We start from the raw sequence: 18,611 nt of genomic DNA on the forward strand, positions 1-18,611 counted from the left end.
TGTCAAAGGTTTTTCTGTTAGTCAGAAGTGCTGAATGTACTTTCTGTCGTATAATGCATTGTAGCTGGATTTATCAGGATCCTTATACTACTTCAGTTTTTACAGCCTTTATTTCATGCATGTCAATCATATGCCACTTCCCTCTCCTGCTCCAGTCTGTGTGTGACAAGAATGCTGCATACTTAGTGAGGGGGCAATACTTATGTCAGTGTGCCTATTGCCTTATCCCGTTTTATTAGTATGTTGCCTTTCTATTTACTAGTTATTTTCTTTACTGCAAACCAGTACTTTGTCTCTGCAGTCAGAGAAGTCAGACTGCAGCAATAACCCTCATGAAAACTAATTATAAGTCATTAAATTGCGTTGCTTGGCAAACACTTCTGCTAGTAAAACGGTAAGGCCTCTTTCACATCTATCAACGCGTGCAGGAGCCATTTCCTGCACGCGTTATATGCCCTGCGGCGTGTCTTTGTGAATCTGCGGTGCGGCGCAATCAGCGGCGGTAGCTATTAATTGAACCCGATGGAAAACACCGGCTCCCAGCGGACAGACACTCCCGGGTGCGTCGAACCGCAACGCACCAAACTGCAGCGTCGGGTGTGAAAGGTAAACTGAAAGTCTATGTACTTTCATTTTACCTTGGTTAACGCAAAGAATTGCCTTTGCGTTGAAACGCACGAAAAGGGCTCTGGTGTGAAAGAGCCCTAATGAAAAATTAAATAGGTCATAATTACTCTGTGTGGGAAATAAACAGCAGTCATGTCAATGTGAAATTATATCTGGCTGAAATGGCAAACCTAAATTTTCAAACCTTAAAATAAAAATAAGAATATTGGAACGTTCTGTCCAGGATTAGTGCTGCAAATACAATTATTTATCTCGTAAATGTATTTTCACTTCCGGCTTATTCTTCAAGAACTACTAGTGTCTAGCCCTAAACACGTCATACAATTAAATATTGGCTATTCAGCCTATGTATTCAGGCATATACCTCACACTACTTCCTACCATATATGTAATATGCACCTCTTTTAGGCTTATGAAATGTGATGCCTTATACATGTCCTGTTGCAACATTCATCATGATCATAGACAGGACCATGGCAAAGAGGGACATAAATATGCTGTCGTGATCAGCCAGACCAGTGTCTCATCCCTTAATGAAAGACACACACACACACACACACACACACACACACACACACACACACACACACACACACACACACACACACACACACACACACACACACACACACACACACACACACACACACACACACACACACACACACACACACACACACACCCAGACGCGTATAAGTTGGATGCTTAACCTCCTTAGCGGTATGCCCAACACTATGCATACCGCCTCCTGGCCCCAGGAGTCCACCATGCAGGATAAATGTGATCCAATGGCTGAAAACACTTTAGTTAGCACTAGGCTTGCTAGTACAAGTGCCCGACACCCCCTGATCCCCGCAGATCCCCCCCCCCTCCATGCCCCTGTTAATACATTACCTCGCCTGGATCCAGCGATCGCGCAGCCTCTCTGCACAGCTTTGGTCTCTCTATATGGAGGATTGGGTTTGCGCATGACGTCATGTGCGATCCTCCTCATAGTGAAGACCGGAGCTGTGCGGGGAGGCTGCGCCGATTGCTGGATCCAGGCTGGGTAATGTATAAATGGGGGATCGGGGGGGGGGCATTTGTACTAGCTAGCCTAGTGCTAGCTAAAGGGTTTTCAGGCATGGGATTTCTGGGGGGCACAAACGCTCAGGGGGTTAATACAGGGTGCCCCCGAGATACAAAATACCCCCATCCTGTCACATTTTGTTGCACACTCCCTTCCTGCACTCCTTTCCCAGCTTGGTATATAATAAATTCAGAGTACAGCACAGCCAAAGCTGTGCTCTCACGTTTCCTCTGGAGTTTAGTGCTGTGCTTGGCCTAGTGCCTGGCATCTCCTACTGCATGTAGCATGATTGCACATGAGATGAGATGAGTGAGGTGCCAACCAGAGGGAGCAGGAGACAGACAGGATGGTGGCAGAAGCACAGCATAGACTCAGGTAGGGAGGTGAGAGCACAGGTCCTGCTGTGCTATAATATGTATTTACACACTGAGCATGGGGAGTGCAGGAGGAGGAAAGTGACAGATTGTGGTACAAGGGGACATAAGAAGGCACGGGGACAGGAGGAGCCTACGCACAGTGGGACAGAGGGATGTATAGGGTAGCAGAGGTAGTACAAGGGGACAGAGGGAGGCATAGGAGGTCAGAGGCAGAGAAGGACTGAAGGAGGCAAAGGGGCACAGAAGGACACATGGGGGCAGAGTTGGCACAGGTGACAGGAGAAATAGGGGGACAGAAATATGCAGGCGGGGTAAGGGGTCATGGAGGGACATAGTGGCGGCTGCGTGCAACTTACACTATCCACATGCAGAAGCAGGTGATAGAACACCTGTGAGGGCGGGGACTTGGTGCAGGGAGGGGGGGCGAGGTGGTGTTTGGGGGCAGGGCCTAATGCAGGGGCATGGCGCCCCCAAGGACCAATAGCACTCCTTGCAATGGCCTGGAATGCCTATTCCTTAAATCGGCCCTGAATATAGCTATGGTAAATAAACAGTTGAAATATTGCATGAATGTTGTTCAAAAAAACATGGGTTGATGTTGTTTAAAGTGGACCTGAACTCAGAACTTTCTCTCTGCTCTAAAAGGTACACAACAGCATGCAATTCTTTGTTACAGCTGAGTCAAATCCAGCAGTAAATCTGAAGTGTGTCTACTTCCTGCTTTCATGGAAGCAGACATAAGGTTAACATCCTGTGTTTACAAATTAGCTACTCTGCTGAGGCAGCCAGCTGACACAGCTGAGAGATCACATTACACTTGTGATTAGTCACAGATTAGGTGTTAGACAAGCTAAACTCTCTAAATATATACAGGGTGCATGTCTCTGTTTTCCTTCTGTCCTGTGCAAGGGTTCAGGTCCACTTTAATATTTCTGACTACATTACTTCAAAAAAGTCTTATGATGTTCAAACTATACATTGTCCATATAATAAACTCCTGCCAATTATTGGATGTCCTATTTACAGACGCACTAATCCATTTGGAGAATCTGAAGATAAAGCTGAGAATTCTACAGAGGAAGGTAATGTATGAGGAGCACGATCTTGTTCTTCCTTCCCTGGGCCCGTTGCTAGTAAAAAGCATTGAGGGTATAAAATGAGGGAATACGGGAGGCACATTGGTGTAGTGAACAGAAGACCGTAGTATCCTGAATGCACAAAGCTAGAGATCTGAGCTCTGACCCAAAGTAGTGATGTTTCTCTCTAGCTTGAACAGCAAACCAATTTCACAGAACTGTAAAAACAGTTGCATGACTGGCTATATGATGGGAACTTGGTGACTGTGCAGCCTTTTTCGCAGCACATCCCTTGTAGTAAAGATCTCATGAATATTGCACAGACTGGAAATGAGAGTAAAATAAGGCAATAGATATTACTGTGCTTGAACTGATGGCCGTTACTACAGAGGACTATAAATCTTGATCCTTTTTTTATTCTAACCATTCAATTCCAAATACTACATATTTGTTTCAAGCATGTTACTCAGAAACTACCGACGGCGAAAGATCACACTGATGGGTTAAGGCTGCTGTTGCCTTTGATGAAGGGTTTGAGCCTTTGACCAGTGTTCAAATCCCAGTTAACCCAGTACATTAAAGAATTGCGAGTGACCTAAGTGACTGCAACTCTGAAGCACTTTGAGTCTATCAGGAGAATGTGCTTTTTTTTTTTTTTCTCTCTCTCTCATAATGGTTGGGGAAGGGAAAATTGGGGATGACAGCTTCAATGTTTCTTGCAGTGTAGGTTTCTTGTAATAAGTGAGGACATTTTAATGTATACTTTATTTTCTTAGTGAAAACCTGGATGGGAAAATTTTATAAAATGAGGTGTCACTAAGAAATAATTGTCAGTAAGCTTCCCTGTAAGGCTTGATTTAGACGTTGTGTCGCATTGCATTGCATCCCATTGAAAAAGCATGCTGCAACTCAATGCATCTGAGAAAGACACACAGAACATTTATATTGTGCTTTTCTCCAAGTGGACTCAAAGCACAAGAGCTGAAGCCACTAGGGTGCGCTCTATAGGCAGTGGCAGTGTTAGGGAGTCTTGCCCAAGGTCTCCACACCGAATAGGTGCTGGCTTACTGAACAGGAAGATTTGAGATTCGAACCCTGATCATCTTTGCCAGAGGCAGAGCCCTTAACCAGTATACTGCATTTAAGTGTAAATCCAACCTAAAGCAGGAACTGCTGTCAGACACTAATTACTCATCTTGTTCCTCTGTTGTTCTGTTACAGGTTTGCACTTGCAGCAGATGTTTGTAGTTCGCTTTTTAGGATCAATGGCAGTACAATCAGACCAGTCCAGCAAGGTGATATTTGAAGCCATGAGACAAGTCTTAGCTGCTCGAGCCATCCATAACATATTCCGGACCACAGAATCTCACTTGATGGTAACCACTAAAAGCATTAGGTATAGTTTTTGTACCTATTCTATATTTCTTCACAAGCAGATCTCTTTTCTGCCCACCTAAAGCCCTATCTACACGATACGATTAAATCTGGCATGTCCGATCAGGATTCAGTTCAATTCAAATTGCCATTGTTTTGCAATGTCAAATCAAATTGAATCAAATCCTGATTGGACATGTCGAAATTAATCGGATCGTAAATAGAATAGTAATCGAATCGCGCAAAGAATCGTATCGTGTAGATGGGGCTTTAGAATATATCTGTGCAAACATCTCAAGCAATTTAGGTGGCAGCAGAGCCATTTCCTAGCTCTAATTCTCTCCCTTACCATTTTATGAGAAAAAACAAAACAAAAACAAACCTACTACAATGGTCTGGCTGTGCTCCTGAGCGAGCCTGACAAGAGGCATGCTGGGAGAATGACATTCATAGGAAGGGCAGACAGGCTCTACTTTTCTGTAGCTCCACAATAAAAGAATGCGGCTTTGTTAATAAAAAATAAGAATTCTGCAATGAATAAGCTGAGCACTTGAAGGGGGACTGAAGTAAGAGGTATACGGAGGCTGCCATATTTATTTCCTTTTAATCAATACCAGTTGCCTGGCAGCCCTGCTGGTCTATTTCTCTGCAGTAGAATCTGAATAACACCAGAAACAAGCATGCAGCTAGTCTTGTCAGATCTGACTTTAACCTCTCGAGGACCATGGGCTTTACCCCCCCCTAAAGACCAGGCTATTTTTGTCAAAAAAGGCCACTGCAGCTTTAAGGCCAAGCTGCAGGACCGCACAACACAGCACACCAGCGATTCCTCCCAACCAACAGAGCTCTCTGTTGGTCGGGCCTGCGCCCCCCCCCCCCCCCCCATTATGTTTGTTTTGTACAAATATTGTTTTGTTTTTTTTAAATAAATCTGCCTATTTTTTTTCTCTCTTTTCCCTCCCACCGCACAGCCAGCCAATAACGGCGATCGGCTGTCATAGGCTTCTGCCTATGAGAGCTGATCGCTCTCTAGTGTCACATGGCTGTCCCCAGTACAGCGCTGCTGCAGATTGCAGCCCTGTACAATGTAATTTAGACGGCGTTTCCGCCGTCTAACAGTCTCCCGAGCGGCAACCGCCGCTCGGAGACTGAAGGCGGAGCTCTGCTCCGCCCACTAACAGGAGATGCGCACGCAGCGTGCACGCGATCTCCTGCACTGTGAGGCCCAAGGACTTTACACCAATCTGCGTTAGCTGGTCCTGGGGCTGCCGCCGCGGCCACGCCCATTGGCGTGACGCGGTCGGCAAGCAGTTAAAGTCTGAAACACCTGATCTGCTGCATGCTTGTTCAGGGGCTATGGCTAATAGTATTAGAGGCAGAGGATCAGCAGGAGGGTCTGACAACTGGCATTGCTTAGATGGAAATAAATATGGCAGCCTCCATATCCATATTTCACCTTATGAGGGTGTTCTCACGGCAGGGTTTCAAATTTGAGAAAATCAAAAACGTGCTGCCTGTAATATTCTTAGAGCGTTTTTCTTAAAGGAATGTACTAAAAAGCACATTCCTTTAAAAATCGGGAGCACATTCCTTTAAAAATCGATCTGAAAGTCGCTTTGCAAGATCGCAGTCGCTAAGCACTTTGTAGTGTGAACTAGGCCTAACACTGTTTTAGTGTCTTATAGCAGAGCTGTAGTTCTAATTTAAAGCTTTAACCTATCCATCCACTCTCCCAGTGGCTCCGCTGTCAACAAAAGCAAGCTATAGATTCATTGAATCCGGGTCTGCACTGATGACCCATAAATAACTTTTTTGATGAAGGTAGCAATATTATTCTTCCCTTGATGTTTGGGCTACTTGCTCCTCCTAGCTATATACACCATGTAATGCCTGTTCATACCTCCCAACTTTTTGAAATAAGAAAGAGGGACACTTAAGCCACGCCCCTGCCACACACCTGATCACGCCCACTGACACACCCCTACCTAGTTACACATACCATAAAGCATTCATAAGAAAAATATATTGTGTTATAATTTTAATGCACTTTTGTCCTCTCTATCCTGGTCCATTACCTTCATATCAACATTTGAAAATAAGAAATATCTCAAATGAAAGGATGGGAATAAAGTTTGGAGTCAAATACATTTTCAGTAGAAAAATACATATATTTACATAGAACTTTACATGAGCTGGGTCGCCGGTTCGAATCCCAGCCATGTCAACATCTGCAAGGAGTTTGTATGTGTCTGCGTGGGTTTCCTCCCACACCCCAAAAACATACAGATAAGTTAATTGGCTTCCCCCTAAATTGGCCCTAGACCAGGGGTGCCCAATAGGTCAATCGCAATCTACCGGTAAATCGCGACCGCCTAAACGGCTGCGCCATGTTAAATTTTGCGGCCGGCAGCTGTCAGATTCTGCTGCCGGCCAATCATAAGAGGCGGAGAGGAGAGAGGTGGTACAGCGGGAGAGAAGGACGCCGCAACATCATAGCTGGGGGCGGCGCTGGGCACAATGCATCAACACATGCTGCCGGCCGCCCCCTTCGCTCGCCGGAGTCGGTGCCCATCTGCAGTCCAGCCAGCGCGGCTGAAGGAGGGGAGACCAGGAGGAGCCCAAGACACCGCCGCTGGAACTGGAGGGAGGTAAGTGGCACCTACACCTAACTATTCTATATCTGGCTAACTATACTGAAGACACCCACGCCTAACTACACTATACCTGGCTAACTATGCTGAAGGCACCTATGCCTAACTACACTATACCTGGCTAACTATACTGAAGGCACCTACACCTAACTACACTATACCTGGCTAACTATACTGAAGGCACCTACACCTAACTCCACTATACCTGGCTAACTATACTGAAGGCAACTACACCTAACTCCACTATACCTGGATAACTATACTGAAGGCACCTACGCCTAACTACACTATACCTGGCTAACTATACTGAAGGCCCCTACACCTAGCTATCTGTACTGAAGGCACCTATACCTAACTACATTATACCTGGCTTCCTAAACTGAAGGTCCCTACTACACTTAGGTATAGGTGCCTTCAGTACAGATAGTTAGGCGTAGTAGGGGCCTTCAGTATAGGAAGCCAGGTATAGTATAGTTAGGTATAGGTGCCTTCAGTACAGATAGCTAACTATACTATACCTGGCTTCCTATACTGAAGGCCCCTACTACACCTAACTATCTATACTGAAGGCACCTATACCTAACTATACTATACCTGGCTACCTATACTGAAGGCCCCCTATACCTAGCTATCTATACTTCAGGCACCTATACTGAAGACCTGTATACCTAGCTACCTAAATGTTAGTAGATCTCCTGGACTCGGCAAATTTTAAAGTAGCTCGCGAGCCGCAAAAGTGTGGGCTCCCCTGCCATAGACTATGATACATGTACTACACGATACATAGATATAGGACTATGGTAGGGTCTAGATTGTGAGCTCCTCTGAGGGACAGTTAGTGGCAATACAATATACTCTACAGCGCTGCGTAATATGTTGGCGCTATATATGAAAGAGGGACAAATGAGGGAGAAAGAGGAACATGGCTCCTAAAGAGGGACTGTCCCTCTGAAACGGAGAATTGGGAGCTATGCCTGTTCCTTTCCTTTGCATGCTTTTTTTTTTTTTTACGTTACAGATAACTTTTCTCTTGGATGTCAGGCACTGACTTAGACAAGCTATAAGGCTGGTGTTTACTAGTGACCCATACTGTTTCTTGCACATAGAAAATTGTATATATTATATGAAATTAGCGGTTTTTACGCAGACGTAAACAGTAAGTGATAAATTGCTTAGGAAGGCCAGAAAGCAGTTATTACCATCAATCTGACTACATGACGTGCTGCAAGGTAATCTCTGTGTGAAGGACTGCTGTACTTTATTACTGTTTGTACAACAATGTCCTTTGTACAGCACAGAGTAAAAACACAACATTGAGCATATGTCTGTGGTATTTGTCCTTCAGAGCGCTGAAAATGACTCTGCTTTCTCACATACAATATGTTTAGCCTTGGCAGTAGCAATCATACCTATTTTTTAATGATCTGTTTCAACTCTCTTGTTTTTCAGATTGATAGACCCACAAACACAAGTTACAAGAATATGTGTGAGTGTTATATCATTGATTTGTTGTATCATTGATTTGATTTTTGGGGAGTCGCAGAATAGTAAAAACCTGTATCAGTTGCTTTTCACTATCAATTGTCAGTCAAGGAAAACACTGTCTAATGGGGCCTGTTATGACCCATAATAATCTAACCTTTTTACAACAAAACTGCTGGTCATGCAAATTACAATCTGTCTTTACAATTTTTAAAATAAAGTACCCTAGTTATCTTTTCACCGCTATAATTGCCATTCCAAATGCCCCCTGAATAACACTAATCCTGTTGCCTAGTCTTCTGGCATCCTTCGCTATTTCATGGCCCACCATTCAGCTGCACTGTATGTTTGATACTTGCTGGGGAGGTACATAGGAGTATATGCAGGCCTGCTGGGGCCACACAAAATTAATTTGGTGGCCCTCCTGCCCACTCCCCCAGCATATTCATCCCCCAGGGCACCTGAGCCAGCTGCAGTGCCCCCCAGATCTCCCCCTTCAAATTTAGTGTTCCCCAGGGCCCATGCACTGTTTTTAGCATAATAGCAACTTGCCTATCCCAGCATGCTGCTCCATCCATGCTCCCTGCCTTCATCCCTGCTCGCTGCCTCTTCTCCACAACTCTGTGCTTGTTATTGCGTAATGACTGGTCATGGAGAAGAGGCAGGGATGAAGACATGGCGCAGTGCGCCACGGGATAGGCAAGTTACTATTCCAACAAATCAGTTCAGTGACCTCGGGGGGACCTTGGGAGCCCAGCAGCATTTTGGAGCCCTGGGGCAATTGCCCCCTTTGCCTCTATGGTAGCGTCAGTCCTGTTTCAGGTAGAAATACAGTATGATGGGTTCCCAGGTGAATGATAGAAATAGGGCAGGAGGGGCTGGCCGATCATACATAAAGCCCCGCGGCTGATTGGGGCACACAGGAGTTGCTGATATTTTAAATTAGTTTTAGCAATCCTACTGCCCATTCTCACTTGAACCCTTTCCCTAGTGCCAAACTCTAACCCCCATCCCCACCTAATGCCTAAAACTAATCTCCCCTCCTAGTGCCTAAAACTAACACACACACACACACACACACACACACACACACACACACACACACACACACACACACACACACACACACACACACACACACACACACACACACACACACACACACACACACACACACACACACACACACACACACACACACACACACACACACAATAACCCCTCCAACCTAATGCCTAAAAATAACACCCCCCCCCACCCACACACAGCCTAAGACGAATTCCCTCTCCTACTGCCGAATACCTCAGGAAGGGGAGGCTTCTGGATCCTAAAGAGGCTTCTTCGTCCTCTCGATCCTGCGCTGGGACCCCGAACCATCCAGGACCAAAACAATCCTGTGACATGCCCGCAGTATTGGTTTTCTGATGGGCTCTGGGGGAAATAGCCCGAGCCCGATCAGATCCCCTGTAGTGCGCAGGCATCTCGAACCTGCGCAGTAGAGTGAATCCGATTGGGCTTGGTTATTTCCACCGGAGCCTGAACAAAAAGCCGCAAGTGCACCTTCGCAAGCCTGGTCACAGGATTGTTATGGTTGTGGAGGCGAATGACTACTACACATGCGCAAAAGCTTGTTGGCGGATTTTTGAGGGCTGGCAGCACTGGAAGGGGGTTACTGAGGATGGGGAAAGCCTCATTAGGATGCAGAGGCTTCCCCCCTCTAAGGTACTTTTTGTTGTTGCAGATGTTCTGTAAAGGACAACTGACCTGAGGGATATGAAGGCTGGCATATTAGTTTCCCTTTAAACAATGCAAATTGCCTGGCTGTCCTGCTGATCCTCTGCCTCTAATCAACCCTGAACAAGCATGCAGATCAGATTGACTGAAGTTTAAACTCCCAAAGGAAAAAGAGTGTACACTGGAGGCTTGAAATGCAAATGGCTTGTATTGACAGAGCACACTACATGTTACGGTCTTATGACCTTCATCAGGAGTACCCATGACACCTGTGTATTCAAGTTTGACTGCATTTGCCACATGCTTGTTTCAGGTGTGTGATTCCGACAGTTATGATCAGAAAGATCACCAAGATGTCAGGGAACAGGTATTGTTTAAAAAGAAATAAATATGGTAACTACATGACATACCTGGGGCTTCGTCCAGGCTCTTTCAGGCTAACCGGTCCCTCGCTGTCGACCTCTGCCTCCTGGATCCTCTCTAGACTCCCCGGTAGGTCCGCGAAACAGGGCCCCATCGCACTTCTGTCATTAGGAGCGTACTGCGCAGGCACAAAACGCTCCTGGCCGCAGGAGTGTGATGGGAGAGTGCGTGTCTGCACTGTGTGCGACTGGACGAATTACTGGGGCTTCTATTGGAGTATCCAGGAGGCGGAGGAGGAAGGCGTGGCTGGAGAAAGCCGCAGGTATGTATAATTTTTTTTATTTTTGCCATCTCAGGTACACTTTAAGACCTCTCATAATTGCATTCAATGCAAATCTAAATTTGCCACGCTTGGACACTATGTTCGATGTTTATGTATTTATTTTTTAGTTAGTAAAGTTGTTGGAATCTCTAAGGGCTCTTTCACACTAGGAGCTGATCTGTGCGTTTTGACGGACCATTCCGAGATTGTGTTTAGAAAGGTAACTTGAAAATCTATTTGACTTTCATGTTAACTTTCACATTAGACGAAGCGTTCCAGAGCATTACATTGTAATGCATCTGGGTGCTTCATAACGTCCAGCGCTGTCGGTTTCCCGTCGGGTGAATTAGAACTACCGTCGCTAATCAGCATCGCAGCGCAACTTTCCGACGTCGCGCTGCAGGTCATTAACACGTGCACAAAATCTGTTTGTGATCATGTGAAAGAGGCCTTAAAGAGAATCTGTATTGTTAAAATCGCACAAAAGTAAACCTACCAGTGCGTTAGGGGACATCTCTTATTACCCTCTGACACAATTTCGCCGCTCCTCGCCGCATTAAAAGTGGTTAAAAACAGTTTTAAAAAGTTTGTTTATAAACAAACAAAATGGCCACCAAAACAGGAAGTAGGTTGATGTACAGTATGTCCACACATAGAAAATACATCCATACACAATCAGGCTGTATACAGCCTTCCTTTTGAATCTCAAGAGATCATTTGTGTGTTTCTTTCCCCCTGTTCTCATGCACTGAAGTTTCAGGCTGCTCGTTTCTTCCTGCAAACAGCTTTGCCCTTGTCTGTAATTCTTCAGTATGTGAAAGCCCAGCCAGTTCAGAGGACGATTTATCCAGCTTGTAAAAGATAAGAGAGAAGAGAGAAGCTGCCCTAATCTAAATAATAAACAGGCAGTGTGCAGAGAGGGGCCTGGTAGGGGGAGTTCATAGCAGAACCACAACACTGAAAAACTTGGCAGCCTTCCAGACACAGGCCGACAAGTCTGACAGGGGAAAGATACATTGATTTATTACAGAGACTGTGATAGTAGAAAGTGCTGCAGTTAGCCAGAACACATTAGAATAGCTTTTGGAACTCGTAGGATGATAAAAAACAGGATGCAATTTTTGTTACGGAGTCTCTTTAAGCAATCCTTAGCAGAAGGCAGCCTTTTCAGATTATTATTAGCAGCCTGCTGTTGTGGCTTCAGCTTACAGCAACAAATGCTCAGCAGTGTAGAATATCATATTTGCTAGCTTGTAAAATAATAATGCAGCTCAGTGCTTTATTTGAATAGGAAGTGCTGTGAAATCTGTTGGTGCTTTGTTTATCCAAATAATCCTGTTGTCACTACCAATCTGAATATTAACCTTGTGGGTTCTGGCAAGCTTTCACATCACTGCAGTAATACTAAAGCAGAAAAGACTGCTTATGGCCTTGTCCTGTTGATTTATGTAATTCATCCAAGAGGCAACTTTACAGAGTATGTGGAACCTGCCACCCAATCACCTGTCTCAGGCAGTCTAGAAATCTGTGTTCCTACTCCATTGCCTGTATCATTATCCTTTGTGCTTTTGCCCCAAAATAATATCATTTTTTATATTGGGTTTCTATAAAAGGTGCAGTAATACGTTCACATAAACCATTTTGGTGTGTGCAGATTTATTTTTAAATCTCATGCTGCATTACAGAAGTCAGTTCATTTTGTTCACAAATCAAGTTCTAGTTGATATGTTTGTTTTTTTTAGTTTGACCTCGATACCATCACCCAGTTTGCTGCGCATCAAGAGAACAAGAGACTTGTGGGATTTGTAGTTTCCACCCCTGAGGAGTCGCTGAGTGCCTACATCCTGGAGAGCAACACAGAAGGGGAAAAGGTCTGATTAAGTTACTGTCCTGTTTTATCACAGTGTTGGTGTGCCTCAAATTTGCCATAATCTGCCCTTTGTATTAATATTGGCTGTTGCGTATAAAGGAAACTCTAGGGGAAAAAAAGTTTTTAACTACTTTAAGACCACCTCACGCCAATGGGCGTGACCGCGGCGGCAGCCCCAGGACCGCTTAACGCCAATTGGCGTCAAGTCCTGGGGCTGCAGTTTCCCAGGGAACGGCCGCACGCATGCGCGATCGTTCCCTGCCACTTCATGGAACAGAGTTCCGTGATTAGCCTGCTAGCTGCCGATCGTGGCTAGCAGGCTGCTTGTAAACAAAAGGGGAAAGAATTCCCCTTTGTTTACATGCGTACAGTGCTGCTGGGGGCCGACGCACTGTATGAGATCGGCGATCCCCGGCCTCTGATTGGCCGGGGATCGCCGTCCTCTCATAGGCTGATGCCTATGAGAGGCTGAGAGCAGTGACAGTGGCGATCGGACCCCTCCGGCAGCATGTCCCCTTAAGAACAAAAATACGAGGTGAGTCCGATCGCCATATTCCTTACCTGGGCTGTGCAGGAGGCTGAAAAGCCTGCACAGCCCAGTAGTGAAAAAACGTGCCTGGTCTTTAGGGGGTTTAACACTGCGGTCATCAAGTGGTTAAAGTGCACCTGCCACAAACCAGACAATCCTAAGATGCACATGTGTTTGGAGAACTGGGTGATAGGAGGTTACATGAAGTTAAAATGATTGAAGTGAAGCAATGTGTATATTGCAACTTTACTTGTACATGTCAACCCTGGTCTCTCCTTTTTCACCTCAAACATCCTTGTTAAAGAGGAACTGAGATGAGAGGAAAAGAGTGTGTTATAGGGGAAAAAGAAAAAAAAAATCAGGGTAAGGGGATTTTTTCCCCCCTCTTTTGCTGTCTGTCATGTGCTGTAGAAAAAGTGCCTCATGCAGCATGGGAGGAATCGGGCAGAGCTACTACTCGGGCAGAGCTTACTACTGACAGAGCTAGAGGTTTTTTTTTTTTAATTCCCTTGAAGACTCACTGTTTTTTTTTTTTTTTCGTATATAGATACCCAATTTTATTCAGATTGCTTAGAACTGTGTTTCACACTGAAAATCATGGCAAAATTGTTGCAATTTTGCTGTGATTGTGTTTCAGGGAGTGATTTCCTTAACGACAATCGAAAACACAGCAAAATCACAGTTTTGCCATGATTTTCAGTTTGACTGGTTTTCATACTGCCCCACTTTGTGCTATATCTGTTTGCCTGGGGTCACCTGACCCCACTTGCCTTCTCCATCTGCTGAGAGGTTCAATGTGCTCATTAACAGTGCAATTGTTAGCGAACAATCGTATTTTCAATAATCATTTAAATTAAAAGATCGTATTTAATCGATCCAATACATTAACCACTTGAGGACCTAGGGCTTTCTACCCCTTAAGGACCGGCCACTTTTTTTCCATTCAGACCACTGCAGCTTTCACGGTTTATTGCTCGCTCATACAACCTACCACCTAAATGAATTTTGGCTCCTTTTCTTGTCACTAATAAAGCTTTCTTTTGATGCTATTTGATTGCTCCTGCGATTTTTACTTTTTATTATATTCATCAAAAAAGACATGAATTTTGGCAAAAAAATGATTTTTTTAACTTTCTGTGCTGACATTTTTCAAATAAAGTAAAATTTCTGTATACATGCAGCGCGAAAAATGTGGACAAACATGTTTTTGATAAAAAAAAACCCATTCAGTGTATATTTATTGGTTTGGGTAAAAGTTATAGCGTTTACAAACTATGGTGCCAAAAGTGAATTTTCCCATTTTCAAGCATCTCTGACTTTTCTGACCCCCTGTCATGTTTCATGAGGGGCTAGAATTCCAGGATAGTATAAATACCCCCCAAATGACCCCATTTTGGAAAGAAGACATCCCAAAGTATTCACTGAGAGGCATAGTGAGTTCATAGAAGATATTATTTTTTGTCACAAGTAAGCGGAAAATGACACTTTGTGAGAAAAAAAAAAAAAAAAAAAAAGTTTCCATTTCTTCTAACTTGCGACAAAAAAAAATGAAATCTGCCACGGACTCACCATGCCCCTCTCTGAATACCTTGAAGGGTCTACTTTCCAAAATGGGATCATTTGTGGGGTGTGTTTACTGTCCTGACATTTTGGGGGGTGCTAAATTGTAAGCACCCCTGTAAAGCCTAAAGGTGCTCATTGGACTTTGGACCCCTTAGCGCAGTTAGGCTGCAAAAAAGTGCCACACATGTGGTATTGCCGTACTCAGGAGAAGTAGTATAATGTGTTTTGGGGTGTATTTTTACACATACCCATGCTGGGTGGGAGAAATATCTCTGTAAATGACAATTTGTTAATTTTTTTTACACACAATTGTCCATTTACAGAGATATTTCTCCCACTCAGCATGGGTATGTGTAAAAATACACCACAAAACACATTATACTACTTCTCCTGAGTACGGCGATACCACATGTGTGGCACTTTTTTGCACCCTAACTGCGCTAAGGGGCCCAAAGTCCAATGAGTACCTTTAGGATTTCACAGGTCATTTTGAGAAATTTCGTTTCAAGACTACTCCTCACGGTTTAGGGCCCCTAAAATGCCAGGGCAGTATAGGAACCCCACAAATGACCCCATTTTAGAAAGAAGACACCCCAAGGTATTCCGTTAGGAGTATGGTGAGTTCATAGAAGATTTTATTTTTTGTCAAAAGTTAGCGGAAATTGATTTTAATTGTGTTTTTTCACAAAGTGTCATTTTCCGCTAACTTGTGACAAAAAATAAAATCTTCTATGAACTCGCCATACTACTAACGGAATACCTTGGGGTGTCTTCTTTCTAAAATGGGGTCATTTGTGGGGTTCCTATACTGCCCTGGCATTTTAGGGGCCCTAAACCGTGAGGAGTAGTCTTGAAACGAAATTTCTCAAAATGACCTGTGAAATCCTAAAGGTACTCATTGGACTTTGGGCCCTTTAGCGCAGTTAGGGTGCAAAAAAGTGCCACACATGTGGTATCGCCATACTCGGGAGAAGTAGTACAATGTGTTTTGGGGTGTATTTTTACACATACCCATGCTGGGTGGGAGAAATACCTCTGTAAATGGACAATTGTGTGTAAAAAAATCAAAAGATTGTCATTTACAGAGGTATTTCTCCCACCCAGCATGGGTATGTGTAAAAATACACCCCAAAACACATTGTACTACTTCTCCCGAGTACGGCGATACCACATGTGTGGCACTTTTTTGCACCCTAACTGCACTAAGGGGCCCAAAGTCCAATGAGTACCTTTAGGATTTCACAGGTCATTTTTGTTTCAAGACTACTCCTCACGGTTTAGGGCCCCTAAAATGCCAGGGCAGTATAGGAACCCCACTAATGACCCCATTTTAGAAAGAAGACACCCCAAGGTATTCCGTTAGGAGTATGGTGAGTTCATAGAAGTTTTTATTTTTTTGTCACAAGTTAGCGGAAATTGATTTTAATAGTTTTTTTTCACAAAGTGTCATTTTCCGCTAACTTGTGACAAAAAATAAAATCTTCTATGAACTCACCATACTCCGTACGGAATACCTTTGGGTGTCTTCTTTCTAGAATGGGGTCATTTGTGGGGTTCCTATACTGCCCTGGCATTTTAGGGGCCCTAAACCGTGAGGAGTAGTCTTGAAACCAAATGTCGCAAAATGACCTGTGAAATCCTAAAGGTACTCATTGGACTTTGGGCCCCTTAGCGTACTTAGGGTGTAAAAAAGTGCCACACATGTGGTACCGCTGTACTCAGGAGAAGTAGTATAATGCGTTTTGGGGTGTATTTTTACACATACCCATGCTAAGTGGGAGAAATATCTCTGTAAATGACAATTGTTTGATTTTTTTACACACAATTGTCCATTTACATAGAAATTTCTCCCACCCAGCATGGGTATGTGTAAAAATACACCCCAAAACACATTATACTACTTTTCCTGAGTACGGCGGTACCACATGTGTGACACTTTTTTGCAGCCTAGGTGCGCTAAGGGGCCCAACGTCCTATTCACAGGTCATTTTGAAGCATTTGTTTTCTAGACTACTCCTCGCGGTTTAGGGCCCCTAAAATGCCAGGGCAGTATAGGAACCCCACAAGTGACCCCATTTTAGAAAGAAGACACCCCAAGGTATTCCGTTAGGTGTATGGCGAGTTCATAGAAGATTTTATTTTTTGTCACAAGTTAGTGAAAAATGACACTTTGTGAAAAAAAAACAATAAAAATTAATTTCCGCTAACTTTTGACAAAAAATTAAATCTTTTATGAACTCGTCATACACCTAACATAATACCTTGGGGTGTCTTTTTTTTCTAAAATGGGGTCACTTGTGGGGTTCCTATACCGCCCTGGCATTTTACAGGCCCAAAACCGTGAGTAGTCTGGAAACCAAATGTCTCAAAATGACTGTTCAGGGGTATAAGCATCTGCAAATTTTGATGACAGGTGGTCTATGAGGGGGCGAATTTTGTGGAACCGGTCATAAGCAGGGTGGCCTTTTAGATGACAGGTTGTATTGGGCCTGATCTGATGGATAGAAGTGCTAGGGGGGTGACAGGAGGTGATTGATGGGTGTCTCAGGGGGTGGTTAGAGGGGAAAATAGATGCAATCCATGCACTGGGGAGGTGATCGGAAGGGGGTCTGAGGGTTTGGCCGAGTGATCAGGAGCCCACACGGGGCAAATTGGGGCCTGATCTGATGGGTAGGTGTGCTAGGGGGTGACAGGAGGTGATTGATGGGTGTCTCAAGGTGTGATTAGAGGGGGGAATGGATGCAAGCAATGCACTGGCGAGGTGATCAGGGCTGGGGTCTGAGGGCATTCTGAGGGTGTGGGCGGGTGATTGAGTGCCCTAGGGGCAGATAGGGGTCTAATCTGATAGGTAGCAGTGACAGGGGGTGATTGATGGGTAATTAGTGGGTGTTTAGGGTAGAGAATAGATGGAAACACTGCGCTTGGGTGGTGATCTGATGTCGGATCTGCGGGCGATCTATTGGTGTGGGTGGGTGATCAGTTTGCCCGCAAGGGGCAGGTTAGGGGCTGATTGATGGGTGGCAGTGACAGCGGGTGATTGATGGGTGGCAGTGACAGGGGGTGATTGATGGGTGGCAGTGACAGGGGGTGATTGATAGGTGATTGACAGGTAATCAGTGGGTTATTACAGGGGAGAACAGATGTAAATATTGCACTGGCGAATTGATAAGGGGGGGTCTGAGGGCAATCTGAGCGTGTAGGCGGTCGATTGGGTGCCCGCAAGGGGCAGATTAGGGTCTGATCTGATAGGTAACAGTGACAGGTGGTGATAGGGAGTGATTGATGGGTGATTGATGGGTAATTAGTGGGTGTTTAGAGGAGAGAATAGATGGAAACACTGCGCTTGGGTGGTGATCTGATGTCGGATCTGCGGGCGATCTATTGGTGTGGGTGGGTGATCAGATTGCCCGCAAGGGGCAGGTTAGGGGCTGATTGTTGGGTGGCAGTGACAGGGGGTGATTGATGGGTGATAGGTGATTGGCAGGTGATTGACAGGTGATCAGTGGGTTATTACAGGGAAGGACAGATGTAATTAATGCACTGGCGAATTGATAAGGGGGGGGGGGGTCTGAGG

General features: G+C 44.7%; 1 protein-coding gene across 1 annotated transcript in view; it reads left to right on the top strand.

The window, feature by feature from the left end:
- APPL2 (adaptor protein, phosphotyrosine interacting with PH domain and leucine zipper 2) overlaps window positions 1–18,611 on the top strand; it is an 84,247-nt gene that overhangs the window by 48,763 nt on the left and 16,873 nt on the right. The window contains exons 16-19 of the mRNA XM_068276909.1: window positions 3,100–3,155; window positions 4,371–4,545; window positions 8,624–8,660; window positions 12,818–12,946. Coding sequence (XP_068133010.1) covers window positions 3,100–3,155; window positions 4,371–4,545; window positions 8,624–8,660; window positions 12,818–12,946 — 397 coding nt within the window. The remainder of the gene's footprint in view (window positions 1–3,099; window positions 3,156–4,370; window positions 4,546–8,623; window positions 8,661–12,817; window positions 12,947–18,611) is intronic.

This window comes from Hyperolius riggenbachi, chromosome 3 (assembly GCF_040937935.1).
Source record: "Hyperolius riggenbachi isolate aHypRig1 chromosome 3, aHypRig1.pri, whole genome shotgun sequence".
In the NCBI taxonomy this organism is placed as follows: domain Eukaryota; kingdom Metazoa; phylum Chordata; class Amphibia; order Anura; family Hyperoliidae; genus Hyperolius; species Hyperolius riggenbachi.